This window comes from Centrocercus urophasianus, unplaced genomic scaffold, assembly GCF_019232065.1.
Source record: "Centrocercus urophasianus isolate 14NV4802_14NV808 unplaced genomic scaffold, USGS_Curo_1.0 seq_17, whole genome shotgun sequence".
In the NCBI taxonomy this organism is placed as follows: domain Eukaryota; kingdom Metazoa; phylum Chordata; class Aves; order Galliformes; family Phasianidae; genus Centrocercus; species Centrocercus urophasianus.
This window is the reverse complement of record NW_024884722.1, coordinates 7,300,693-7,328,263: the sequence shown is the minus strand read 5'-3', so window position 1 is coordinate 7,328,263 and position 27,571 is coordinate 7,300,693. Positions and strand designations below refer to the sequence as shown.

At 40.9% G+C, this 27,571-nt stretch overlaps 1 protein-coding gene across 1 annotated transcript; it reads left to right on the top strand.

Moving 5' to 3' along the window:
- The first annotated feature begins 861 nt into the window (after nucleotides 1-861).
- On the top strand, nucleotides 862-27,571 carry TRUB1 (TruB pseudouridine synthase family member 1). The gene is made up of 8 exons (XM_042818483.1): nucleotides 862-1,018; nucleotides 1,109-1,204; nucleotides 4,753-4,808; nucleotides 18,195-18,276; nucleotides 23,149-23,221; nucleotides 24,438-24,577; nucleotides 25,639-25,695; nucleotides 27,027-27,571. The coding sequence occupies exons 1-8, from the start codon at nucleotides 886-888 to the stop codon at nucleotides 27,239-27,241; spliced, it is 852 nt and encodes a 283-aa protein (XP_042674417.1). The 5' UTR covers nucleotides 862-885; the 3' UTR covers nucleotides 27,242-27,571.

The window sequence follows — 27,571 nt, the reverse complement described above, 5'->3', positions numbered from 1 at the left end:
GCTCTGGGAAGCACTGGGAACACATTTAGCTCTTAGCTAAACTTGTATTTATTTCCCCTAACTGGGTCTTTTCATGGTTTCACCTGCAGGCTCCTACCAGTGAATAACTGAAATGAATGACTGAAGCATCCAGGCTCTCAGAACCTTGGCACCAGGCTCTTGGCTCTCACATACCTCACGTATAACTTGCTTTAATGCTCTGGGAAGCATTGTCAGAGAAATGAATCTGCACGAGTCATGCCTGAAGAAGAAAGCCCTCATGCAGCACTGCTGTGAGAAGCAAGAGCCTGCCTTAGCGATACCTCCTTGTAGGGCACATGTGAAGGCAGGAAGATTAATGGACTGAGCAAGTAGTCAGCAGAATATAATTCTGTTAAGTTGAGCAAGAAAGGTACAATGCTTAACACTGTGACAGCGGAGGGGTGAGGCAGCAGCCCTCCAGACCCGTTTATCAGAAGGCCGTGTGTTTTTGTGCTCACGCCATAGGACAGCGTGAGTTGCACACAGCCACAAAATATACCTTATGTGCTTGAGATTTGCAGTTAAAAGTTGGGCCCTGATCCTGCACGCTCTTGCATGCTGTAAGCACAGGTAGGAAGCCCTGATACCAGCACCATTTCGTGGGGGCCAGATGGAGCCTATTTTGATAAAGGGCCCTTTAGTCGGGCTTTGATTGGAATCCGCCGGCTGTGCGGCCCAGCCCCGGTGTGCAGGCTGCTCTGCAGGGACTCCAGGCGCTCTGGCCATTCACTACGTGCCAGCTTCCAGCAGCCGCTCGCTCGCAGCTCCCCGCCCGGCCCGCGCCGCCCCGCCCTTCCGCACGGCGGACTGCGTTTCCCAGAGGCCCCCGGGCGGCGGGGCGGAAGGCGCGCTGGGTTGCTGAGCATGGCCACCGGGGAGCTGGGGGGCAGGGCGGCTGAGAAGCTCTTCTCCCTCAGCGGGCTGTTCGCCGTCTACAAGCCCAAAGGGGCCACCTCGGCTGCCGTGCTCAACCTGCTGAAGGAGAGGCTGCTGGCAGGTAGGCGGGCGGTTGGGCTGGGGGATCTGCGCGCCCCTTCCTGGGTTCTGAGGTTGTCTTGTAACGCCTTCTTTCCATTTCTGTTTGCAGAAGCCGGTGTGCAAACAAAAGATAACAAAAGAAAAAAGCAAGCCTTGAAAATTGGACATGGTGGGACTTTGGACAGTGCAGCAACAGGAGTTCTGGGTAATGAGCAGTACAAATGCAGTCACAGGACGTGGGAGACACTTCTGTGCCTCCGTGTGGAGGTGGAGGGATGGTCTGGATACGTGCAGCGCACACTGCGGCTTTGGGTTACTGGAGAAGAGTGTCCTGGGTTACATTTCCTTTTTGTGTACTTGTGCACACGTATAATAAGTTCCTGAACAAGTTTTGTTGTTGTTTTTTTTTTTTTTAAACTTCCTGAGATAACCAACTTTGTTGGTCATTGCTCACATTCCTCACACTACATCCCACCATGTATCCCGCCACGTTTTCTAAATTGCCTTTGAAATTTGTGTGTTATTTTTTGTTTGTTTTGTTTTTAGTTAAGCTGGGGATTTATAGCCATTGTAATTTTCTAAAGTATTTGTTCCTTAATGTGTTTCTGGGATTTTGAGGGAACCTTTGGGGGTTATAATACTTGTCAAATAAAAAATGAGTAACAGCAATTCAGGTGCTGTTTACTTCTGTGTTAAGCCTCAAGAATTTTTCACTTGCTGTCTTCTCTTCCTCATTAAAGAACAGTCATCAATGAGGTGATTTTCAGAGACCTCTTCTGACCCCTGTGATTCTGTGTGAGGCTTTGCTTTCTGATCATAGAATCACAGAATGGCCTGGGTTGAAAAGGACCACAATGCTCATCTGGTTTCAACCCCCTGCTGTGTGCAGGTCGCCAACCACCAGACCAGGCTGCCCAGAGCCACATCCAGCCTGGCCTTGAATGCCTCCAGGGATGGGGCATCCACAGCCTCCTTGGGCAGTGCTTCACCACCCTCTCTGTGAAAAACTTCCTTCTAATATCTAACACCTAATCCTCCCCTGTCTCACCAGAAAACCATTCCCCCTTGTCTTATCATCTATTTACTGAATTTCTTCATTCCATTAATGATTATGATGTATCAGTTGCTGTTTCTGAGAACTCAGCTGTAATTGTGAAAATTAGACTGGATTAATCCCGTATCACACACTGTCACTAATGGTTTCATTGATGAGTAATGCTAAAATCTACAGCTTGCTTTCACCACAGTTTTGTAGCTTAACTTGGTCTGAAGAAGTAACAGCGATGCTTCTTTGGTATTGAAAATCAACAGGGGGAGCATTTACTATACACAAGTATATCCACCGAATTCTAATGAAATGAGATATCCAGTGAGTTTTACTGTGATAGGAGCTATACTTCCAGGAATGTTTGTGGCGTCTGTTGCTAGTGGAGGTCTATATATGCTGATAATTGTTCTGTGTTACCTGTAAATGTTTTGAAACATACCCTTCTTGGGCTGGAAGAGAAGCACTAACTCTGTCTTCCTGTGTTGTGTGACCACTCACCAGAGAATACTGTGTATCTGGCTGAAGTGGATGCTTCTGCTTTTCAGGGATGTCCCCAATGAGCATACTACTGCTCACTGTGGGAAGTCAACAGCATTGATCCAGAGGGAAAGAAAAATCTCTTGTCATCCTTAATTGCTTCTCCTAGTATTCTCTGATATCCATCAGTCTCCAAAGCCAGCTCATGTGGTGTGACAAAAAGTACTTGGGCTTGATGTGCTTGGTAAAGACAGAAGTGTATCACCTTAATATGCTATGGATCGATCCAGAAAGGTATAGAATGTTTCATTCCACTGCCATACAAAGCACACAGAGAAAAATCAATGGTAGTTAGATTGGAAAAGACAAGACTAGAGAGGAGCAGGAAAGGCCGTGTGTTGAGATATCTTGGGGATTTGGTTAAAATGATTAGGAGAAAAGGAAGAACATGATAGAATCAAGTCATTCCTAAGCTGTATTCTGCTTTTTTGTGTGTGGTAGGAGGGGTCAGGAAGCTTTCTTTCTTCATGTATCTTAGCATAATGAAGTATTTATCTTCCGAAATGTGAAACAATGGGAAAGAATAAAAGGTTATACAAGTTGCATGTCTGCAACTTCACTCGTATGAATTGCTGATCAGAGTCTTGCTTGGTGTGTGGGGTGAACTGCAAATAACTGGGCAGTGGTTTTCATCAGATGTGCTTCGGTATTTCTTTTTATATTTATGGCGGGTGTAGATGAGGAAGAATTTTGGAGGCACAGATCAGTGAAATGTACAGCATGAATGATGGGCAACTTATGGGCCGGGTGGTAGACAGCCCTGTGCTGGTGGGGCCCTGTGTCCTAGGGAATTCTGAACCACCTATAAAAAGGCAGTGGTCAGTGAGCAACGGTAATACTTCTGAAACTGAAGTAGCTATTTTTTTAATCCAAGTTATGAGTGATGTCAGTGTGTTGCAAGAAAAGTGCTTGGTTATAAAGTTTTATGTGTGCTTATCTTCATTTCTCAGCCTTGTTGTAGCTCTGCCTGGTGAATTTGACAGGAGCAGGCTGAACTGAAGGTACAAGGAATTACAAAGACGAAGGCATATGTGACTGTAAAAACCCCAAGGAATAAGAGGAGAATTATTGAGAATAGGAAGTCTTACGAATCTCAAGAGTGTTAAGATTGGAAACATTAGAGCACAAATGTGGTTTTGTTTTTCTTTTTTGTTTTAAGTAGTCATTATTGAGCTAGATGCTCTTGGCTTTTTGACTCAAGTTAGTACAAAGCTGATTTGTTTCAAATGCACTTAACTCCTGTAGTTTTATTAAGATCAAGGACAGCTGTTACATATTCCTTAGCTTGTGTGTGGAAATAATTTCCCCTATATAGTTCAGGAAAGGTGAAGGTGACCCTTTATTATTTAATAGTAGAACAATTGTGGAATAATTCCTTAATTTCTCATTAGTGCTTTTTTTTCTTTTCTTGATGTGACACAGTGGAGAATTTCTGCAATGAATTACAGTAGATGGCATGGCAGTGTTCTCAGGAACGTGTCATGGCAATGCATCTGACTCATCCCAGTTCTCCATCTTCCTTCTGTTGTTATTGTTTCTTTGTATTGCTGTATGTGGAGCAAATCAATAGAAAGGCTTATCCAAAGCAAGCACCTTGTTGTAAAAAAGCTCTGAAGTAAAATGTAAAATACTGCCTTTTCCCATCTGCTTGTCTTGTGAAAACCTGACTGAGAATTACTTTGCAGAATACTGATTTAGGATGGAAGAAACAATGGTTTGTGCGTATACAATAACACAGGGGCCTGACTAGGAAAGATTTCTGACAGCCTGATTGGACCTTTTGATTAATTTACTTTGTTGCTGTGACTTCCATGAACTGTTTCATTATGCTGCTTTGGCTGTGTTATTCTTTACCTCTATCAGCCTTTGAAAGGCCCATTTTACTTGCAATGCAGTCCGGACTCATTATTAGCGAGCCAAAGCTTTCATCAAATGAGAGACGGGGTTAATTGCACTATCTGTTTCTCTGGTGATTAAAAGATAAATAAATCTAGGAGTCAAATTAAAGCATTTTGAGAACTAGGTGAAGCTTATTTGTCTTCTGCTTTAAACTTCTTTATTTCTATAGTCTGATTTTTTTTTAACATTAGAGCTTATCTCATAATGGTGTTGAAGAAGGGAATTGCAAAGCTGGTTTGGAAGTGTAATTTCTCTTTCTGTCTTTGCAGTGGTTGGTATTGGAAAGGGAACGAAATTGCTGAAAACTATATTGGCAGGTTCCAAGGTAAGGAATGCTAAATGACCTGTATTAGTGCTTGTTTGTTTAGTTTGATTTCTGTTTTTCTTTCAAGTAAGAGCTGCACCTACATACAAATATCTGAAATGTCCAATATAGTTATTGTAAATAAGTACAACTGTTCCTTTCTGTGTTTGCACTCATGTCTGGGACATTGAAATGGGTCATTGAAAAACCTTTATTTGTCTTTGTTTTGCTGAAGAGTGTTAATAAGGGATTAATTCCTGTTTTGCAAGAAGATAGCTATAATATTTTGTTATTTTCAACAAAGAAAAAGATTGAAAAGCCATAATAAAAATGGCACTGTGAGAGATGCTTTTGGAGGGTAATTGTATATGATGGTTCAGGTTTTGGTTGCCTCTCATATATGTAGATAGCAGAACTATGATTTAGCTTGCAGTAACAGATGTTTCTTTTCTTTCTTCTTAAATGCCAGGAGGCACCTTTTGGAGTTATGTCTTGTTTGTGATAGTAGCTTTGGGTTCAGAGTCTGTGCACTTTAGACAGGCGAGCTACAAACACATGGACAGGCACATGTAAGAAGCTAAAGGTGACAAAATCCTTCTGGCTGAATGAGATAAACCAGACTGGAGCCCTGGCAGATAGCAAACTTGTTGATTGCTGCTTTTGATTAGTTGTGCTGTATCTTTGGTGACTGTGCTCCAGATTGTGGGTATTGCTTACTGAGCAGGTGCGTGTACTCCAGGAATAATCTGCAAATGTTGATTCCCTCTTTGCAAGTGAAATCTGTAGTTTTGACCATTATTTTTAAATGAGAATTTTAGGTAAGGCTGACAGATAGAGAAATCAATTAAGCCTTCCTGTCTTGTGCTTGGGGAAAGTCAATAGTATGTTCAGCATATTGACAGCCTTTCTAATGCATTTTATTTTCCTATTTTTTCCCATTCTCTTCTGGTATGAACATCTATAGGTGTCGAAGTGATAAACTGATGTAGAATTTCACTGATAATCTTCAGCTCAACAGAAAAAATGTTGACAAAAGAGAATACAACTAGGTCAAAAAGCTGTAGAGACCGATCCAAAACTGAAATGGGTTTGCATTGATATATAGGACCAGACTTCAGTCGTTTCCAATTTGAAACATCAGTAAGCAGCTGGAACTGGATGTAGAAGTGAAAAGTGAGAAGATAGATGATAAGTCTATGTGTGTTCTGAAAATGTGTTCTGAATGCTTCAGACGTCACATTTCTTACGAAACGCGGGTTTCTGTCTCTGAAAACCTACAGACATCTACCTTTCCTTGGCTACGGGCAGAACTGAGATTAAAATTAATTTGGGGTTAGAATAGATATTTGAATAGGAAAAAAAAAATAATGAATGCAATTTTAAAATTTGCAATTTCAAGAAAAATAATAGCAATTCAGCTGAAGTCAGCTCTTGTGTTTCTCATGGCAATCTGAACAGTGCTTGCTTCCTAATTGCTTGCACTTGAGTGACCAGAATCCAAGCGCATCCACGAAGGAGCATGCTACAGCACTGAATATTGTTTTCGTAGCAGCTTCTTTTCCTGAACCAGCTGTTCTGGGAGGTTTCACCAATGCTTTTGTATCCTCCTGCCTTCTGCTGCAGCTGCAGAATTCTTCTGGCTTTGGCTTAGTTGATACTTCCACGTGTCACCCATCCATGATCTTTTTCAGTAGACATCTGCCTAAAGCAGGCTGGTCTTAGTTCTGAGAGACTATGGCTCAGTTCTGGAAATAGGACAGCCCAGCTCTCCAGGTCTAGAAGTGAGTTCCCAGCCTTCCTTAGGAAATGATTTATCTTGTAATGCTATATTTTCCTACGCAAGTCTAACCTTCTGTCACTTGACATCTCCCTCTTGAGAACTTGAGAGAGACATTGAACTAATTCAGCTAAATTAAGTCTTCACAGGTGGATGTGTGAAAGTTCTTGATTTCAAAACACCTAAAGCTCCTAAAGAGCCTCTTAAGCTGATTTTCAGAGTGGAAACAGCTCTGGTGGCTTAAGTAGTTTCTGTTGTTTTAGCAGAAGAGCATATGTGCAAGCTCTTTTGTGACCCAGTAGCTCAAAAAGGCTTAGAGATGCTGCTACAGGACAATGGAAAGGGGACACAGAGGAGAAATGAGCAGTGGAGACAGTCCATCAAGGTCCTCTTGCCAGATCCAGTCTCACCTGGCTTTGGGTTGGTACAGGCTGTGTGCTTATGAGTGAAGATACATCCTTACAGCAGATCTTCTATTCCCCTGCAACTGTTCATGTTCTGGTGTGGCAGAGGGTGTGAGGCTGTGCCAGATGGCGTGGCAGTCATAAGCTTTTGTTTGGAGCTTGTCTGCCTCAGCTTTCTGATTTTCCATTTATACTTCGGTAACTTTGGCACATGAAAACTCAGGAGGCTTGAGGAGGCTGATGGATCTGCTGCAGGCAGCTGCTTTTTGGTTTTGACCATGCTGTAATAAAGGCTGGTATCTTAGCAAGAGATCTGATGCAGGTAAATTAACAACTGTCTAAATAGATTCGAGTATTTTTTTCTGAACATCTTCTGCATATGCCATAAACTTACACTCTGATCTCATCTTTTTACCGCTGTGCAAACTATAGTGTATGCTGAAGCTTTTCTTTTATCCTGCTTATTCTGATAAAGATTTGGCTGAACTGGCTGAACGTCTCTGGTTAGGATTTATTGTTTCATTATAGGAATATATCATATCTTGTAAAGAAATATTTCAGTCTATCATTGTTGGCAGCAGAGCTCTGCTGAGTGGCCAAAACGTATGTTTCTGCAGTAAACTCCATATGGTGGCTCTGCCAGAGATTGGACTGTTTCTGTGTTTTTTTTCCCCCTCAAACGTTGTGTGAAACTTTCCTGACTCTGTGTGGCAGCTATGAACGTTATCACTCTATTTGCAACTTATGCACATTATACAGGGAGTGTTACTCATCCACTGTAGATCAAGTTCTCAACTGGTGCTCTGTTGGTTTGACCTCCTTATGAATTAATTTAAAACAAATAAAAATGCGTAGCCAAAGGCAATACCTACTTAATGTTCCAGATCTCACTGAGTTCTTACTCTTTATTCTGAATTAAAAATATATGCAAGCTGGCTTAGTTTTTGTTTGTTTGCTTTATTCTTTTCAAGTGACTCAAGTGAGAGGGAAAAGATGAATCCTCTTGGAGAAACATAAATACTGAGCATTTAATACCAATGCCATAGAGAATTGCTCTTCCATCTCACGTTTTGGGATTGGACTTGCCAGAACTTTTCTCACTGCATTGTTTTGGGTGTTTTTTTGTGTTTGCAAAATGAAGAGAGTAGAATGAGGAACTACTCCTCGTTTCAGCAGGAAAATGAGTATAATGGGAGTGGGCCAATTTCTATTACAGTAAATTATTTCAGTCTTGTGGGTGACTGGTCTGTCTCAAACAAAATATAGAAGTGATTTTTTGGGATGGACAAATGGAGTCAAGAATGCTAGCTAATAGCACAATTTCCCAAGTAGTACTTACGTTTTAAAACCTTTTATCTCCTTGAATGTGCTGGAATGGAGGTACAGAGAGAAGAAATAACTGGGGTCTCAGCAGAAGAGAAAAATAAAGGACTGGCAATAAGCAGTGTGATTCTTCTCTGTTCTAACGCTTCCTATTTGGAGATGTCTTCCAACACATACAGTATTTATTTTCAAGTGGGATAAAACAGGATAATTAAAATTTGGGGTTTAATACTATGTTTATTTTGTATATTTTTTCGGTGAGGTAGCATCTGGGCTCGCCCTAAGCATTTTATTTGCATCTTACAGGTGTGAATGAGGAAAGGGCTTGGCCATCCATCTGTGTTTGAAATCATTGCTTCTTAATGAGCAGAAGGCATATGTGCTTTGTTTTCATCTGAGGGTGCATGATAATGTCATGGTCCGAAACCCCAAGAGCTCAGTGACGTGAAGGGGTTTTGGTGTTTGCACAAGTTTGGACAGGGACTACTTAAAATAGAAAATGTAATGTCAAAAGTTCAAGGTATTACAGAATGGTACACTATCCTAAATAAATAAGAATTAAAAAACTCTGGATAGAGTAAAATGCAATCTGCAAATCATTGCAAGGACTAGAGAAAGAATATGAACAGAATAAGAATAAATCACTGATATGTGACAACCTAGATTTACTGTAATTGGAAAAAAATTAGCTTCTACGAATCCTGGATGGGAAGTGAGTACTAGTTCATTGAACAGGTCTTCATACTTGTCATTTTCACTTCTATCCTATGAAATAGGGCTTATTTGTGTAGGAGTTGATTGCACATCACGTATGAGAATTTTGGAAGCATAGAATCATAGGATTGTTGGAGTTGGAAGGAACCTTTAAAGGTCACCCAGGCCATCTTCCCCTGCAAAGAATGGGGGCATCTACAGCTTGATCAGGTTGTTCAGAGAACTGTAAGTTGCTTCTTGCAGTGTAATTTGTGGCTTAGAATTTCTGTATTGCAGACTTGTTTCTCTAGAGGATTGAGACCAGGTGCTACAAAATACAGTGTCTATGAAAAAGGTTGCCTCATTTTCCTTCCTGTGAATGTCTTACTGTCCTAAAAGATTAGGCTTTAATTTGTATCCCTTAACTTCTCAAACATAAAGGCTGTTGGCTGTTTCCATTGAATTTATTTAAGTACTTCACCACCATCTTTAGGTAATGAGTTCAATCAATTAATAATGCATTGAAAAGAACATCTACTAGTCCTTATAAGGAACAGAATTAATGAAGCCCTTTGTTGTGACTTCATTTGCTTATAGCTCATTAGATACCAAAGCCCCATGTGGACACTTTGGTATCCAGGAATACAGGGGGGCTCCCTCTGGGGCCTCTTTCTTATTTGAAGCTCTAATTTTTTCCCCTCTGTCTGCCTATTTTCCTGAGATTTATAAGAACTTGGGATTCTTCTGCCAACATTTGTGTGTTTTCGCACACAGATGTGCAACGTGATGGTATAAGTGCTAAATCTTAGGCAACCCTGTTTTTCTTTTTAAAGAGGCTTTTTTTCCCCCTGCTGTTTTAAAATGTATTTCTAAAGCAGTTTGTTCTCCAGTTCGTGTTCATGAATTACGAGTGCAAGAAAATAGAGTTGACTTTCCTTTTGAAGGATCCTCTTGGTTGTGTGTGCTGTTATTTTAAATATAAAATTCTCTCCTGCCTCACCAGCAGAGCTCTTTGCCTCAGCTAGCTTTCTTTTGGAGCTGGTAAGATCAAAGCTACTTATTCATACAGTGCATAGTGATGTTGTTCTGTTTTCTTTTTCGTATTCTGATACTTTTAACATTCTCTCGGAAGGGCAAGGTTTGTGGGTAGTGGTAATGCTTTTCTTTTTATTAGATCTGTTGATATAGTAGAGACAGCTCGGCATTTGAACGTGCAAGCACTTTCTCGGGTCTGAAACAGAAGACATGGATTTTAAAATTAAATGTAATTTCAGCTCTGTTTGGAGAGGTAGGTGTATTTTAGACCACTTCTGAAAGAAAATGCATTAATGCTTGTGCCTGTGGTACACCAGCAGTTCTGGTTGGGCAGGCAGATCTGGCAGGTAGGACCCAAGGGTGTTCCGTGCAGATGGGCTATGTTTTATGACCTGCTTTAATAAAATGGAGTAAGAATTCTCCCGCATGGGCAGCAGGGTTCTTGTTCACAACCACATGAGCCAGGCTTCCAGTCACAAGGCCAGGGCATTGCTATTGCTTGCCGGATGGTTCTTCACATGGTTTTTGGGGGTGTTCTGCTTCCAAGCTGCACTGCTTCCGTATCCAGTGGTTTATATTTGTCATAAGGAATCCAAGTAATACTGATCAGATTGCTCTCCAGCACTTTCACAAGGAAATTTTTCATCAACACCTCGTTTTTTCACTTTATGGCATACACACTTTTATTCTCACAGCTCCTTGTTTGTTATCCCACCACCCAAGTAAGGGTCTGACTGAATCTGTTTGCACTGAGATGGAAGAAGGAGCAAAAAAGAGTGCTATATGTAGCCTGCTCACTTAAGCAAAATGGATTGCAGTGACATAAAACAGCAGTACTTTGCCTGTGTTCAAGCCCAAAGAAATTATTTCCTTACAAGGAGGGTAGGAGAAGAAAGAGAGATAAGGTTATCTCCTAGGGGAAGGAGAGCGCCTGGTGTATTATACATTGTGGAATGTGAGGGGGTTAGTGTGAGGTAACGTTACACTGTGCCATAAATCCGACATCTCTATTGAGCCCAACTTCTTTCTGAGCCCAGTGGAGTTATGAATTTTAGTTCCCAGACTTGTTTTGAAAGGTGTTTTATGGGTTTCCCTTGAGTAAGAGGACTGGCAGATCAGAGAAGGAATGATTGTTTTACGAGCAGCGTTAACCCACAGGCAGATGGATGCGTTTCAGCCTTTGTAGACTGGGTGATTCATCCTGACATGTGGTGGTTGCTTAATTTCATCCATTTAGGTATTGTCTTTTGTGTGTTCAGTAATGTACATTGCATTCCTGAAATGCAGATAACAGGGCAGAGGAGTCTTGCCTTTTCTGTTACCTGATATTTCTTACAGTATTGTGCAAATACAGAAGGAGGTCTTAGTTGTAGAGATAATGACTTTCACCTAAAACTTGTCCTGTTTATGTCTGTAGCCTATTAGAGCTGTATCCAAATGCTGCTGTGAGACTGTTTGCTTTTTGTTTGAACCACTACTGACACCTGAGAATCTTTGCTGAACAAGAGCTTGCTGTTATAATTCCATGCCCTCTTTCCAGAAATGTCTGGATCACTAATGTACGCTCAGCATGTTTTTCAGTCCTGTGTGTGTTAATTGTATGTTACTGATTGTCCCAAGATATTAACTGAAGATCAATGTTAGTTCATGGAAGCACAGTCTTCCTTCTTATTTTGGTACCAGGAAGATGCATAAAAAGAAGGCTAAGGAGGCTGCATGAGTTATGTTGTTTTTGATGTGTTTTGAGAATGTGCAGAAGGCGTTATCAAAACTTGAAGTGGTGTCTGTGCAAAACAAGATGCATGGAGCAATGCTAAGCCCATGCAGTGGGGGTTACAGAAATTGGGAAGGGCTGAAGCGGTACCTGGGGAAAGCATTCTTACCAAATACGCATTTGTAGCGTCTTCAATTATCTGTTATTTCAACCATGAGGTCTATTTTTCCTAACAAATAATAACAAGAAGCTCATATGAGTACCTGCACTATCCTTACCTGCCCAGTATCCCCAAAACACAGTTGTAGAGAAGGAAGCTGTTAGATGGTAGAGACAGAAGCTTTCCTGCGGCACCATTAGTAAGCTGGCTTAACATGCTGTGTATTGCTCAAGTCTCTTTCATGTTAACCCCAGAGGCCCAAGCTATTAATAGCTCAGCACCATGCTCTATTAATATTCACACGTTTTAAAAACTGTTGGAAATATTGAATAGACTGCACCTATTGTGCTGCAGGAGCTCTCTCCACCAAAAATGCTGAGTGTTCTAAGAGCATGCTATAGTGTGATTTTTCTATTTTTTCACTTGCAAGGTCAGTGCTGCCCTTTCTATCTTGACCTTTCTATAATTGTGTGTGTCTGTGCTGCACATACAGGTCTTCCTTACATTCATTCATTAAATTAAAAAAAAAAAAAACAAAACAAAAAAAACAAAAAAACAAACCTATAAAAAAACAAACCCAAGGCCGCAACATGGCAAGGCCTTTTCTCTTACTAAAAATCAAAGGAGAAAGAAAATACATTAAAAGGTTTAAACAGCTGTTCTGCATTGTTGTCTGTAATGCTCCCTTCAGGTGACTTAGAGATGCTCGTAGCTTTGCCTTTTAGAACTTGCAGCATCTTAACTTTAGCAGCATCTTTGGATTCTGGAGGCTTTCCTGCTTTCAGTTTTATCTGTGAATTTTATGTGTGTGAAGTTTTAGCCCCTCTGGAGATACTGTCTTATTTCTGGGCAAAGAATTATGAATTTGCTTAAAACTGTTTCTCAGCTGGGAGCTGAAGGCTGTCTGGGTTTATTTTGTATGCTCTGCACCGTAGGTGCTAGACGGCAGAATGAGGAAATGAGTAAAGAACAGGTACTGAAGCTGAAAAGAGAATTTAAGAGCCAGCCTGAGATATTTTGGTGAGTGTGATCGTTTCCTCCAGACAGCAAGTGTCAGGAAGGTTTGAATAAATAGACTGTGGTTTCCGTGCAGCCACTACTGCATGTGAGCCTACAATTCTTGGATAGAAAAGATAAAGCCTGTGTTGTGTCCATGAATGACACATGGCCATGATGTTGCCTAGGGGGACCAGTGTTATTGAGGGAGAACAAGCATTTCTGTTGCTGTTGAGATTGTTTGGGGTTTGGTTGTTTTTTCTCCCACTACTTTCTTCCCTTCCTTTTAACACCAGAGCTTAAACTTGCTGGCCTCTTCAGTTACCACTTTGTCTTCTCTCAATTCCAGGTAAAGCATCTCCTCTGGGTCCCCTCCTACTGGTGGATCTGCTCCTTCACTTTGAAAATCCCACCACCCCGTGCGCTTGAACTCTTTAAATAAGCTGACATAAGAGGTCAGAAAATCCTGTTAGTCCGAGAGTAAAGATCAGATAGTTCTTCAGCAATGACAGTACAATTACAGCTTCTGGCAGTAAATAAAATTTAGTGCAGGCTTAGCACAAAGTCAGCTTTTTTTTTAGGAGGAAAATGGATGGTGGAATAGTTGTTATGTTTGTGGATATGAATGGACATGTTTAGTGTTCGTTAATTTTGAACTTGCTTTGTCTTAAAATATCGAACTCCTCCCTAATCCCGCAGCCTTAATTTTGCATCTGTGCAACCTGCTTTTAAGAGATTAGGGCTCTTTGTTTTTAATATATTGAAATCTACTTAGTGAGAGTGCTTTGTTTTGGAAAATAACTGAAACTATGGCAACCCTCTTTTCTTTCAGCATTTGTCTATCTCATGTACTCTCTGTTGTGGTGAGCGTTAGCATACTGGAAACCATTGGTAGCTTTAAATGTTATACGAAGAGCAAATACAAATTATGCTACTATTAAATTCAGAGCACAGTAGTTGTGCTTTAGAAATTATGCCACACAAACTGGATGTCTGATTAAAACTGAGAGTTGAAAGCCTCTTTGCTATCTGGATAGCCCAAGCATACAAAAATATCACTGCTTGCACCAGGCCTGTAGGTTGGATGGAGCAGACACTGAATCACTGCTTGCAATCAGTGCTTGCCTGGTCTCATTCATGTTCCCTGGAGCACTTGGGTTTACTGTTGTTGTTGTGTTGCTTTTTTTGTTGTTGCTGTTGTTGTTGTTGTTCCTTCAATGACAGCCACACACAGACATCACTTTGCATAAATCGACTTTCTGTTTCTAGCAGCTCTAGCTGCTCTTTCTTGGCTTCCAGTCTCTTGCACGTGGGCCGGAGCCTTTATTTATTTTCCTTTTACACTTCTGTGTTCAGTTGTTGCTGTGATTAGAAAATGGGTCATCCTTGGATGAACTCTTTTGAACTGCCTTTTGCAGGAGTTTGCCTTGCTGGGAAGTTCCTGCATTGGGAGCCATCTTAAAATCTTCTTGACAGCTACTGGTGACCTTATTTCATAACCCTGTTTCTGCCTTGTTCCTCCAAAGCATTGCTGTTTAAAAAAAGCTTTTAAACTTGTTTTAGTTTAAGATTTCAACTGTCTGGCTTCTTTCCCAAAATTTGGAAAAAAAAAAAAAAAAAAAAAAAAAAAGCTCTTTGATATATTAACAATTAAAATGGAGAAGTTCCGTTCCATGTCTGTCTGGCATTCGTGCCGATAAGTGGGGCAGACGTGCCTGGCACTCAGCCCAGGGCCTTCAGGGCTGTGTGGCTGCAGAAACCCTTGAACAGGAGAGGGCTCTTCCTCCTCTTGTTCCTATCTCGGTTAAATGTGCATGCTGGTAAAGCCCTGTCCTTTCTCTCGCTGTGTTCATACTTTCCTTCTCCAGGCTACTATCAGGATTTGTCTTAAATTGGTTTTGGAATCAAAAAGCCAAATGATAGCTCTTCTGTTAGCAAGATGTTATTGTATTTATTGATTGTGAGAATTCTGATAGCAACTGGTTGTGGCTGAAACGAAACTTCTCTGTATGTGATCTTTCAGGTTTAGTAGAGGATTTGTCATTTCTTTCTTCAAGGTTCCTGTCACCCTGTTTTCTCAGGCACTGGCTTCTGGCCATGTCCTTCTGCTCATAGGTGTGGCAGCAGCCATGTGGCTTCCAAAGCACAATCTTAATCTTTCTCACCTTGGGGTTGCATGCACCATGTATTTGTATGTGTATCCCCCAGTCTGCTGGACACTCTTCATGCTACATCATTGAGGGCAGTGTTTGCCATTTCATAGCATCTTAAGGTTGTCTCTCACTAATGTGAATAAAGAGTTCCTTATAGTTGAAGGCTCCTGATCACTTTGCCCCTTGTTTCAGCTGCCATAACATCAAGAAAAATGGTTTATAGACAGCAGAGATCTGTAGCCATTCCCTAATGCATGATGCTGTATGAAGGTCTTACCTCCTCAGGGCTGAATTGTTCTAACAGTTGGGAGGCTTTGGGGACAGCTGAGCACACCATTAGAAGTTGAAATTAATGCATGATGCTACAGTGCATACAGGATATGAGTGGGAACACTTCACCTTAGCTTTTAATGTGCCGTGCTTGCGTACTGTAGCTTCCTATAGGGGAAGCTGAGGTGCTGGTTTTGATCTTTAAACGATTTCAGTCTTGATCTCTTGAGATAAGCAAGGGGAAGAAACATAAGGGCTATCCATTGGCAGTGAGCTCTGGTGGCTGCAGAGGCTGGGTTGTTTCCTGTAGCAGTCTGGATCTGTGAGGCTTTTCCACTAATTGCAAGATCTACTACCTTGGTTTTTTTGTTTCAGGTTGAGTGGGCTGAAGTCAGTGTGGTTGTGAGCCGTTGCCAGCTGTGTTCCTGTGGGGATTTATAACTTGAGAGTACAGGAGGAATTTCACTGGATATGTTTTATAAATCTGGAAGAAATAAATGACTGTCAACACAAGTGAGGAAAGGTCACCAAATGCTTACTGGGTGGCTCAATCCATTGGGCAGTTATGGGGCTGTGCAAGTTAGAGGCTAAGGAGAATGAATGCTGAACTTAGATACAAAATAAGAGGAATGATGGATTAAATGTGGACTCTCATCTTACCTTCTACAGTGTCTGGGTCCTGGATACTAACAAAGAGGAAGTAAACCCCATTAAGTGGTCAGTAAGAATTATGATGTATAATTGTAGATGTCCAAGGACACTCCAGAGACTGATATGCAAACCATCTCTAATTCTTAATTTCCTGACCTGTTCTACCATTCTTAGTGGATTATTGTATTTTTGACTTGAGTGTTTTGTGACTCTTTGAAGGCTGCTCTAAGAAATGGCAATCTGTAACTAATTTTAAGGTTTCTTTTTTTTTTTTTTTTTTTTTTTTTTTTTGTTGGATGGCATTTAAGGATGGCTTTCTGTCTTTTTTTTGCAGAAACCAAAGGGCAAGTCAAGTGTTGAGCTTTGGATTGTATGGTTCATACTGTTTGTGTTCTCATATAGACATACTGTATTATCTGCCCACTACTGGGAGGTCAAGTGAAGCTTATTATTAAAACAGACAGCCTGACCTAAAACAGAATTTGGAAGAAAAAGTGCATTCAAAATGAAGTAGTATCAGTACTTCCATTTGGAGATGTTTAATCAGAAGAGGTATGAAGTTTTCAGATTTTAAGTTTCCCCGAACTGCTCAGATCATTCATTGTGCTATAATTGTTAAGATCCTCTCACATTTTTTATTAACCTCTAGAAATAACTGCTGAATGGTGTCTCTTTCTAACTGTGCTATTAAAGTTAAGAACTAGATCATTAAATGTCTCAGAGTGCAAGCAGTTTTATGCTCCTAAAAGCAGATGATGTACTGTTAAGTTGTTTATTGTGGAGTGGCCTTCGAGCCTTCATCCACTTTTTCTTTTCCATACTTTCCAGAAGTAAACATGACAAATTGCAGGTGGATATCTGAATGCCTGATTTTGCAATTTTCTGGTGATTTGGGCATCTTAGTGTTTAGAAAAAAGTGTACTTTGCTTACCATGTTAAGGCTACAGCTATTTTTATGGTGAAGTTTGCAGTCTGCTGCCTCTCGTCTATTTCTGCTGCTTCCATTTACTGGCAGTCGCTTAAAGAAATACATTCAAGTGGCAGGTTGTCACACAGAGCAAAATCAAGACGTGTCTTAGTAGTCCCATTCTGTAGGTGTGTAGGAATATGAATCACTGTTACTACTTGAACTTGTTGGTTCTTTGCAAGGATACTTAAAAGGGTGAATTGCATCCAATTGTGGTATGTTAGTGCTTCTACCTGTCTGGATGTATTCCAGTAGAATTTGGTCAACCAGGTTCTGGAAGGTGTCTTTTTTGTGACTTAGTTCAAATTGCTGCTAGCTCAGCTGTGGTAAGTTATTAGAAGCCTTCCTGGGAGTTAGGCTGGTGGAACACCTTGATTTGTTTATTTATTTATTTTCCCCTGGACCATGGAAATGCTTGATATAGGACGAGTGAGTCTTTGTGGCTCAGCTGCCCTGTGAAAGCCATGGGGCAGCTGGCTCTTCTGCCAGCTTCTTCAGGTTCTGCCTGGCAGTACTTGTGGGGAAAATGTGGCAATGAGGACTGGAGCTGCTGGCGTGGGAACAGGTTTGAATGCTTGCAAGTTACAAATACACATTCAAGATAAAGATGTAGGCTTAAGAAAAATCCCTGAAATTGCAATATTGTGTGAAGTGATGACAAACAGATGCCTGTCAGTGGCCTCAGTCGCCGTGTGCTGGGCACCATGTCCTTACCGTGTTCAGGTGTTCACAGCTCCTCTAGCTTTAGGCTATTGCGTATCACTACATCTTCAGCTGAGCTGTTGTAATGCTGTGACTTGGAACCTTGGAAGTGGTGTTGTTTTGCTTTTAGTAGAAAAGTTCTCTGTGTACCATAGAAACAAACAAGACTGTGAAAGAACAGAAGAATTGTGCGTGAAAGGTACTCTTCTTGGCTTGCTTAAATAGTGACATAGGATACCTTACAGAGACTTTGGATTTTAGCATGCTGTAACTTTCTCTATGATGTATTCATAGGAAGAAATCAGATCACTTGCTTCTTCCTTGGCTTTCTAAAACAGAAGTCATAGGCCTACGTAATGCAGTGTTTAATTTCTTTTGAGTTCCCTCTTATCTTTACTTTTGGTTACCCAAAGATATAATTCTTCCTGGCCTCATCTGAAGTATTTACTGTTTTGCAGGCATTTTAAAAAAAAAGAAAAAAAGAAAAAGAAAAAAAGAAAAAAAAAAACCAAACCACCAAAGAAGAAGTTGAAAATCTGATTGTTTTTTTTTTCTTTCCCAGAAGTACACTGCCATTGGACTACTGGGCAGAGCTACTGATACATTAGATGCTACAGGAAAAGTAACTGAAGAAAAGCCTTATGGTAATGACAAACAAATTGATATGCTTGATGTTATTTGAAGGCATAAGCAGACTGTGTCATAGAAGAGTGGAAGAGATGTTTGGGGCTCTGTGAATTAAATTTAAATGTGAAATCAAACTAGAATTATTTCATCTTCAACTTCAGTGCTCATCTAATTTAGTCCAGCTTCATGCAATTATGTCCAGCGTGTGTTCATTTCTGTTGAGGGGAAAGAAAACAGTACAGGCAATAGATTAAGAAGGAGAAAATAGAATTGAGCAGGACTGTATCATTTTAAATCTTGAGATGGCTGACAAATGGCATGCTGTGTCCAGTAAAACTTTCCTCTTTCAGCATGTAGTCTCGTGAGTCCTCTTTTAGTAACGCCCTTCACAGCCAGTAGGTGAATAAAGTACCCACATCTTCCCTCCAGGATGGCTGTTTAACTACAGACTTTGTGACATAAAGTGAGGATGGCAGGATGGCATAAGCATCCCTCTACATATGTTTACCTACCAAATCTTGCCCTTGCTTGCAGTCTGTGTCCTAGCAACTTTAATATATGAGATTTTCTGACCGACAGAGCAAGGGTTCAAGGGTTGAGGAATAGAATACATAAGGAATACATAAACATGATGAAAAAGGGGGCTTGTATTCCATTCCTCAACCCCAATATCCTTTCTTCTATTGTCCTTCTTTTTACACAAGGCATACAAGCATGATTTTGTTGTCCAACTTAAACCCCATGAATCAATCCAAATTGCATTATTTGCTAGGCAGTGCTATTTAGAGATGTTGAATCATTTGCTTTTGTCTCAGGACTGAATTTCTTTCTGAGCTTCTAAAGAACTGAATGCCAGCTTGGTATTGAGAATTTCTAATTGCCAACATTTGGTGATGACTGGTAAATGCTTCGCTGGTATTTTCTAACTCAAAGTGGGATGCTGTAGCTCTGCTGCAATGAGTATTCATTGTAGAACGCTCGCAAAGAAACTGTGGATTAACTTTTCAAGTGGATGAAGCCCCCATTGTCAATTAAAAAAAATAAAATTATATCAGTCCCACAGAGAAGCTCAAAATGTGCTTTCATAAAAAGTATTGGCACTGGCTGGGCAATTCAGTACTGGATGGGGGACATGGCTTCCTTTTGCAGGATGGAATGCTTATGAAATTAATCTGTTGCATTCCTCATTCAAATCAGATTCCAATTCTTCCTGAAGAAGGATTAAAGAACATGCATACTCCTTTTTCTCCGTGCTACCTATGTATTTTATCTTTCCTTCCTTCCTTACCTTCAAATAAAGCAGGTATTTCTCCAGTGCTTTCTCAAAGCAGCTTGGCTTTCTGGGTGACTCACTCACCCCTGATCTTAATTGCTACTCCAGGAGCATACACAAAAGACATTTGAGACAATTTTCAGCATTTCTTGACGTCTAGATGGATCTTGGGAGATGCTGAGCATCTGCTAGGGAATGCAGACTCTGCAGTGCCAACAGAATGCAGGGCTGGGACCTGGAGCAGGAGAGGGCAGTAAAACAGCCTGCAGGATGTGTCTACCTCCTCTGGAATGACTCCACTGGACCCAAAGAATAAAGTGCCTGAAGAAAGTTGCCTCCCATGATTAAGTGTCAGATTGTAGTCCTCAAGGTGATTCTAGGCAGCGCTTTGGACAGCTAACTGTTGTGTGCTAAGTTGATCACAGTGAAGAATGTGTAGGAGAGAACTGCTTGGGCTTAATCCCTCCTGGACTTCTGATAGTTTATGTTTGCCTTTTTAGCAGAGAGAAAATTGTATTATCACAGGAGAATTACTTAAGGCTTCATGCTGCTCCCAGGCTCAGTTGCTGACTTTGGAAGCAGCAAAGGGTTCAGTGTTTCTGTGATACTTTCCGAGGAACTCTAGCGTTTGTAGCCTTTCTGTAACTACAAACAGGGATGTTCATTCTGAAACTTGCTTCCTCCCAGCTGCTTACAGACTATATCCAAATTTGGGGAACAGAACTCCTCAGGGTTTTCTCCATGTTTCTGCTGATTATGCTACCCAAACTTTAAAATGCTGTCTTTTCAGCATTTTGCTTGACTGTTTGCAATTAGTTGCTGCCAGATTGAACTGAGGCCAGCTGCTGTAGTTTCCTTGGATGGTTGTGGCTAATTCTTCTGGCCTTGTGTTCTTCTTCAGTAGGGTTTGTTAGCAAGCACAGGGCGAGATCGCCCTGCAGTGGGGGCTTCTTGAGGCTGTGTCACCTCTTGGTTTGGTAACTTCTACAGCTTTCTGTGTGTTTACAACAGGAAAATATTTCTGCAGTCATCAGCACTCAAAAGCACTGTTCTTGAAAACTTTCATTTTAGGAGCCAAAGCATTCTGGATGTTTTTAGGATATTGGAGGAGTTTTGGGTGCTGGTAGAATCACAGGGGATGTTCCAGTGGAAGAAACAGTTGGTGCAGACACATGTGGCCCCACTGTTGGTGTAAGAGATTTGGGAAGAAATTTAGAAAATAGGGATGAATTAAGTGTGTTTCAAATAGTGCTCACATAGAGCATCTGTAGTTGTTTTGTTTGAAGCTAGGGCTGTCAATACTCTTGAGGATGGGGTGCAGTTGTCCTGTGGGACAAACTTAGTCCTGAATCAGGGCAGCAGTCCCTTAAACTCCTCTGGAAGGGCAGATTGCTGCTACTTCAATCCAGCTTCCAGCAAATCTTGTGTTCTGGGATGTGGCAGATAAGGATATTTGGCATTTGCAATCAGGGTAGTGGGGAGGATGAGCTTATTCTTGGTAGCAGGAATGATTGGGATCTGTGCCAGGTAAGTACTGGAGAAACCTCTCTCCACCCCTTGCTCTCAAGGAGTGGAGAAGGGAAGTCACACATGAGAGAAACCTTAGGAACTGTGGAAACTATTCATTCTTTATGGATGTGCTTATATTCCATGCGTAACAGAGGGCTGAGTCACAATGTTGCTCTGAACATGCTGCGGAGAGGAGCTGTTAACCTGCTAAACTCAAGCCTGAGGCTAGGGAAGGGAGAGCTGGGGGCACAGGGCCGGAAGGGAGATATTTCTGCTGAGCAGGAGTGAATTCCCTCCTACCTGTATGGTGGATTCAAGGAGAGTGGGAGTTGGAAAACAGTAAAGGAATTGGTTTGCAGCGTATTTCTGTGCTTTCCTTAGCCATGAGTCCAGACTGATGCCTGTAAACGCACAATTTATACCAGTTTAGACACAGTGCAACTGTTTGTTTGGATCTGGATTAATGGGGTATTCATTGGTGTCAGATTGCTGGGTAAAAACTATACCTGCTTGCTGTAGGGAAGAGCAAGAATCCAGCATAGCCCTTAGCACAAAGGCAAGGCATGCTGGAGTAGAAAAAGTAAAACGTTTTCAGAGTTGAATTCTGACCACCTTGAGCCGTGATGTATTACAGAAAACAAACGTGACTTATTCTATATCTCAACAAACTCATCTGTAAATATTTAGTTTGCACAGCTTTGTAAGTGGCTTTATATGTCATTCCTCACATGGGGATTTCTTTTTCCTTAGACATTAAAGTCTAGCCTAAAACAGTGTGGAGTTTGCAAGAAGGCTGACAGGATGACATGCATCAAGTTGAGTCAAGCTAACTTTTCTCTGTGTCTTTGTTGTGATACATTGCTAAACTTCAGTAATGCAATCAGATTGAACTGATGGTGTAAGAGGCCCTTCAGAAGAAGATCCACACTTAATGTACAAGCAATTCTGTCATTTCTGCTCCACGTTCCGTTGTGTGTTGTTCTCTCTCAGCATCCCTGGCTGACCTGTGTGCCTTGCAGACTTACTGTTAAAAACCCTTCTGGAGACGGTGATGCTGCTTAGGGACAGAGGTGCTCCCAAGGCTGCAAAATGTGCATTGTGGAAAGGAGGTGCTGCATTGCCATCTTCAAAAATTTGTGGGAAAGAAACCTCTTCCTTCTCATTTTCAACATGAAGGGCATCAGTTTTGTAAGGGCTGCAAGTGCAACTCTCCAGAGCAAGTTAATTTCATTTATATGCTAGGGTGCTGTTGGCTTAGGGTGATACTAATAAAATATAACTTATGAGGCAGAGGACAAAATATTTACTGAAGTGCATTTTTATTACAGATCTCATGTCCAAAAGCAATGTACAAAAGTACAAATACTTTCTAAACAAATTAGGGGTTGATGTCATCTCTACTGAATGGCATTTCAGAGGACCGATGCAACCAGCTACTTTACTTCAGTTGTAGCCTTCCCATAAAGGTGGGGCAGGTGTGTGCACTGAGAGAGCAAATTTCTAAAAGTCCTTGCTTTCTCTTACAGGATATCTTCAGTGTAGCTGACTTAATTATATGTAACAATACCTTTGTGAGCATCTACGAGTTAGATGTTTGATAGAGGAATTTAATGTGTTGTTCCAGGTGAAATCTTTTGCTTTGCTGGGGAAAAAAAAGTGCAATGCTTTTGTTCTCCAGTAACCTGTTGTATTTTTTCCTTGTGCTTAGGCACTCTTAAAGAGAAGTTGCCAAGGCCAGATGAGCATTTTATTCTTCTCAGACCTTTAGCAAGGGTTAGAATAGGACAAGATTTGTAATTTTTGTGTAGTTCCCAAGAAAAATTAGTTGTTAGTCCTGATAGAGAGAAATTGCATAGCAGAACTATGTATGTAGGAATTTCTGCCCTTCTGGATGTGTCCAGACTGTCTTAATCAGCCTGGACTGTTTGTTCCATCTTGTCGTACTGATTCACACTCCTACTTACATTCTGTTTATCTTTCTTTGGCATTGTTCATCCAATCTAAATTCAGACAAGGGGTACCACTTTTTATCTGTTTGTGCAACATGATTGGTGCCATTAGTGCAATGTGAATAACCATTCTTAACACTTTTTTTTTCTTTTGACAGACCAAGTAACAAAAAGAGATCTTGAGAATGTGCTGCAGAAGTTCACAGGGGACATAATGCAGGTTCCTCCACTGTAAGTTCCACAACATTCTGAACTCTCAGCTGTTGGGACTTGCCAACAGGACTTGGTTATGGCAGAAGTAGAGATGTTCTGGTAAGAAAGTAGAGACATTGTAGACTTACAAGTTTAACATTTGCAACTGCGGGTCATGCTGCTTTGGACATCCAGCTCAAATGACAACCTGGAGTCTGTTTTGTTGATTAAAGTAGAGTAGCAATCTTAAGCAGGTCTTACAGGACTAGGGGGGATTCTGTCCTGTCTTCCATTTAGAACAGAAAGCCTCAAGAATTTAATTTCAGCTACAGAGTAGGGAGAGGCTTACTAACGTCAGCTTGGAAGTTCTTTAAATGTCTTCAAATTACTTTTCTGAATACTTAGAGTAGAAATAAATTGTTAGTGATTTAAACTTCCTTAGCTTTACAGTTTTCGTCTAGTCAGGTGAGCCATGGTAACTGGCAGTATGCAAGTGCTTAGCTCGTGACAGATGGCTTTCATGGCGATTTAAACTAATGTGCTTTCCTCTGCATTTGCATTGGCTTGGTTACTGTGGCTCCACTGTGAGCCTTGTAAGGTCAGTAATTCAGTAGGTGTTCTGTTTGTGTGACCTTTTCAAATTACCTTCCAGTAATTTGAGCAAGATCATTTTTGATTGTTGTTTTAGCTGTCTTTCTGTCAGGGCCAAAGTGGGAGCTTTAGATAAAATTTAACATTATGAGTGAAATTAGTGGATTAAGCTTTTGTCCTAAACACCCTGAAACAAGGCTACATAACCTGACAGATGCTGTTCAGGGAAGACCCTGGTCTGAGTAAAGTTGAAAGGCAGAATTACAGGTGTTGCCTGAGCAATACCCAGTGCTCACCCTAACACAGCACTGAAGCAGCATGTCCTGTAGACTTCTGAGTGACGAAATGCTAGAGGCAGCTGCAAGCATTGTACTTCTTACAGCAACTCTTTGCTTTCATAAACTGTAAGCTGAGTGATGAAACACTCAAATCTAAGCAACAAGAGGTAATTTGAGGGCTATCTCTTGTTTTCCAGGGTACATAACCACTGGTGAATGAGATTATTTTGTGTCCAAGAGATTTCAGAAGTACTTGCTAGGTTTTATGTTTTTGTGTAGAAAGGATTAGAAGAGTGAGTATATGCTGTTGTGGTACAATATTAACAGGAGGGGAAGCTTGTTCTTTTATAACCGGGTGATGTGTTTTTTGTGCTCCATTTGATCAGCTATTCTGCTTTGAAGAAGGGTGGAGAAAGGCTATCAACTCTAATGAAGAGAGGAGAAGAAGTAGAAGCAAAGCCTGCTCGGCCAGTAAGAGTGTACAGCCTCTCTCTCCAACAGTTCCAGCCACCACTGTTCACACTGGGTAAAGACCAAAGATTATTACATAGGGTGATGCTACCAGCTTGTTAGTGCTTATTTACGCTCAGAATGGCAGTAAGATATTGAAATGGGTTTTGTTTCCCTCATCTACTTATTTTGGTGTGAGCCTGTGTGCAAAGACTTTCACTTTCCAGTAAAAGCACCATATTTTGGTTTTAAGTTAAGCTGATTATTTGTAATCTTTCTGTGAGGGAAAATTCTGAGAGGCTGGTCAGCAGATTATTTGCATCTGTCCATGATTTTGCAACCTCCAGCTCACTCCTCCTTTCTCAGGTCTGCTTACTTCACCTGATCCATTCTTTTGCCTTGATGCCCAGAGCAATTGACAGTCCAGTATCAGCTATTGTCAGGGCTTTTTCTAGTTTGCATTGGCAGGATCTTACCCTTTCTTCTGTCATACATTAAGAAGCACATTAATAAATCAAAGATCCTGTTGTAAATGTTTTATGCTACTCTGAGGTCTGGATAATCGTTTGCATTGAGGTACTACCTGGTTGGCCCACAATTGGACCAGATTGTATATGGTAAGCTGATTTGAGTGGCAGATCTCAGTGCTGTGTTACTTCAGGCCTTACTTTCTGTTTGGGTGACCAGATGCTGATCACTAGCAGCAGTGGAAGTTAAAGGGGAATTTTGAAATGTCAGCAGCTTTCATTGGAGCTGCCCAAGTGCAGTATCTGAAAAGCATTGATAGCTATTTTAGGTTATTCCTGAAATAACTTGGTTTCATTATTAGAAATATGAAATGACCTTCTGAAACCTTAGAAATGAATAGAACTGAAGCATTTTTAACATACCATAGCAAGTACTTAATTTCTAGCGAGTTAGTTCAGTTGCCATTGTAGTTGCCTTCCCTCCTGTCTGGCTTAGCAATCTCACCTGCACATATGTTACAGGATGAATAATTGATGTTGCATCCTATAAATATTTTATCACTGGGTTGTTTGCTCAGTGCATTTTTACATTTGTTTGGGAGCATGGTCTCTATGTGAAGTGGATTTCACATTCTGCTGGCAATTTACCATGTCACCATTAATGTTCCAGATGTTGAATGTGGCGGCGGCTTTTATGTCAGGAGCCTGGTCAGTGACATTGGCAAAGGTGGGTATGAGGAGATAAAGTGATGGCTTTCAGAAGTAACGTGTCTGCTTATAGAAAACTCTTGCCTTTTTTTTTTTTTTTTTTGGTGTCCAGACACCAAACTTAGGTACAGTTTTGCAGCTTTGTGTTGCTATCACTTGCTTTTAAGTACTAGAGTATGTTCATTAGGAGCATGAAGGAATGCAGCCTAAATAATTGCTCAAGAGCTCTGGGGGCTGTGGGGATAAAAATGGAGTGAGGAATAGCACTGAGAAAGAAAATGCAAGGCAAGGTGGGAATTTTCTTTTTCCCCTCTCCTCCATATGTTAAAGCTAACTCAGATTAAGGGTGAGAAGAAGCAGAAGAAAGATTCTGCCTTTTTAAACATTATTCATCACATTTTGAAAACAGATTGCACAGAACATTACCATGCACATAGTAAGCCCTGTCTGCTGGAAAGTCTTCTTCACTTGTGATTATTTCTCCAGTGTTTTCTTCTTCCTTCCCTTGTACTGCAAATGATGTTGCTTTCCCACAGGATTATTTGTCTTGCATCCTATATTTATCAAGCTGTGTGATGGAGAACAGATAGTCTATTTCAGTATTTTTTTTATTAAGTGATACATTTGCAGACCAAAAAAACAAGCGATGTGAGAGTATCCTGTGAATTTCAGTGTTGCTGCTCGTGCTTAGGCAAGTCAAAGATTCTCCTGCTATGGCCTCCTGTGTACAGTGGATTGAGTTTAGTCACTTAAAAAACACACCAAGGTAAAAATCTCTTCCCAGCTGGCTCTTTTTCAAACTATGAAATGCAGGAAAAATCCTTCTGCCCTCTGACAGGGTGGACAGGAATATTTTAGTACACCTTTATACTGAGGAGTCAGCTCCAGTTGCTCTTATCTTTGGTTACTCCTCTTTAAGTAATTATGTCCTATGTGTATTTAACCCATCAGAAGATCTGTTTAAATTTCAAATGTTTCCATATCTTAGTTTATATTATGTTGGAGAGCGTCACAGGGATAAGAATCCCAGAATTCTTCTTGAAGGCAAAAATGCTAAGGCCTCTAAGTACAAGGAAGATCAGCACATGGTCCTCTGCATTTATTTTATGTCATTATTTTTCTTTCTGATTTAAATCTGGAAAACTTCCTGACAACTTTGTCAGATTTTGAACTCTTACTGCACTGAAGGCCTACTGAAATCAAAGGAATTCCTCAGACTTACGAAGATGTAAATGAGTGATGAATGTTCATTTCAAAGTAAGCAGAGCAATGCAGGCTACGTATAGCAAAATAAGTGAGTTAAATTTGACCGTGCATTTCTTGTAAATTCTTGTTTTTCCTGTACTGTAGAACTTTCAACCTGTGCCAGCATACAGGAACTGACCCGAACCAAACATGGACCCTTTACGCTGGAGGAGCACGCGCTTCATGAAGACAGATGGACAATTGATGAAATTGCACGATCCTTAGAGCATTGCATGTCTCTTTTCCCAGGAGAGCAATCTCATAAAAAATTTAAGACAGAGCTTCCTGGAGAAACTGCTGTGAGCCGTGAAGATAAGTGATAAGTTGGGTCAACGAAAAAGACTGAATGATTGAGACGTTTTTAGATTGGATTGGGATTGTCTTGCCTCTTGTATAAATTTACAGGTCTGTGTTGGGAGGGTGACAAAATGCAGTCCAAGACAAATGGTTCTTTTGTTTTCTGGGGCTAGAAGATGCACTGAAAGCATCCAGTGCCTGCTGCTCCATGATCTGTTTATTTCTCTCATTATATACTGTAAATTGTTCTGCCGCTGACATCAAGTCTGCATAAACTTTTAAAGAACTGATAGGCTGCCCTACAGCTGTTGTTACTAATTTTTCAATAAAAAATTACAAACCTTACGATTTAC

What these genes read in the sequence shown, in the direction of transcription:
- TRUB1 (XM_042818483.1), top strand. Translation starts at nt 886, where the DNA reads ATGGCCACCGGGGAGCTGGGGGGCAGGGCGGCTGAGAAGCTCTTCTCC. An exon ending in TGCAGCAACAGGAGTTCTGG is followed by an intron (nt 1,205 to 4,752) that starts GTAATGAGCAGT and finishes CTGTCTTTGCAG; the next exon opens with TGGTTGGTATTGGAAAGGGA. An exon ending in CTATATTGGCAGGTTCCAAG is followed by an intron (nt 4,809 to 18,194) that starts GTAAGGAATGCT and finishes TTTCTTTCCCAG; the next exon opens with AAGTACACTGCCATTGGACT.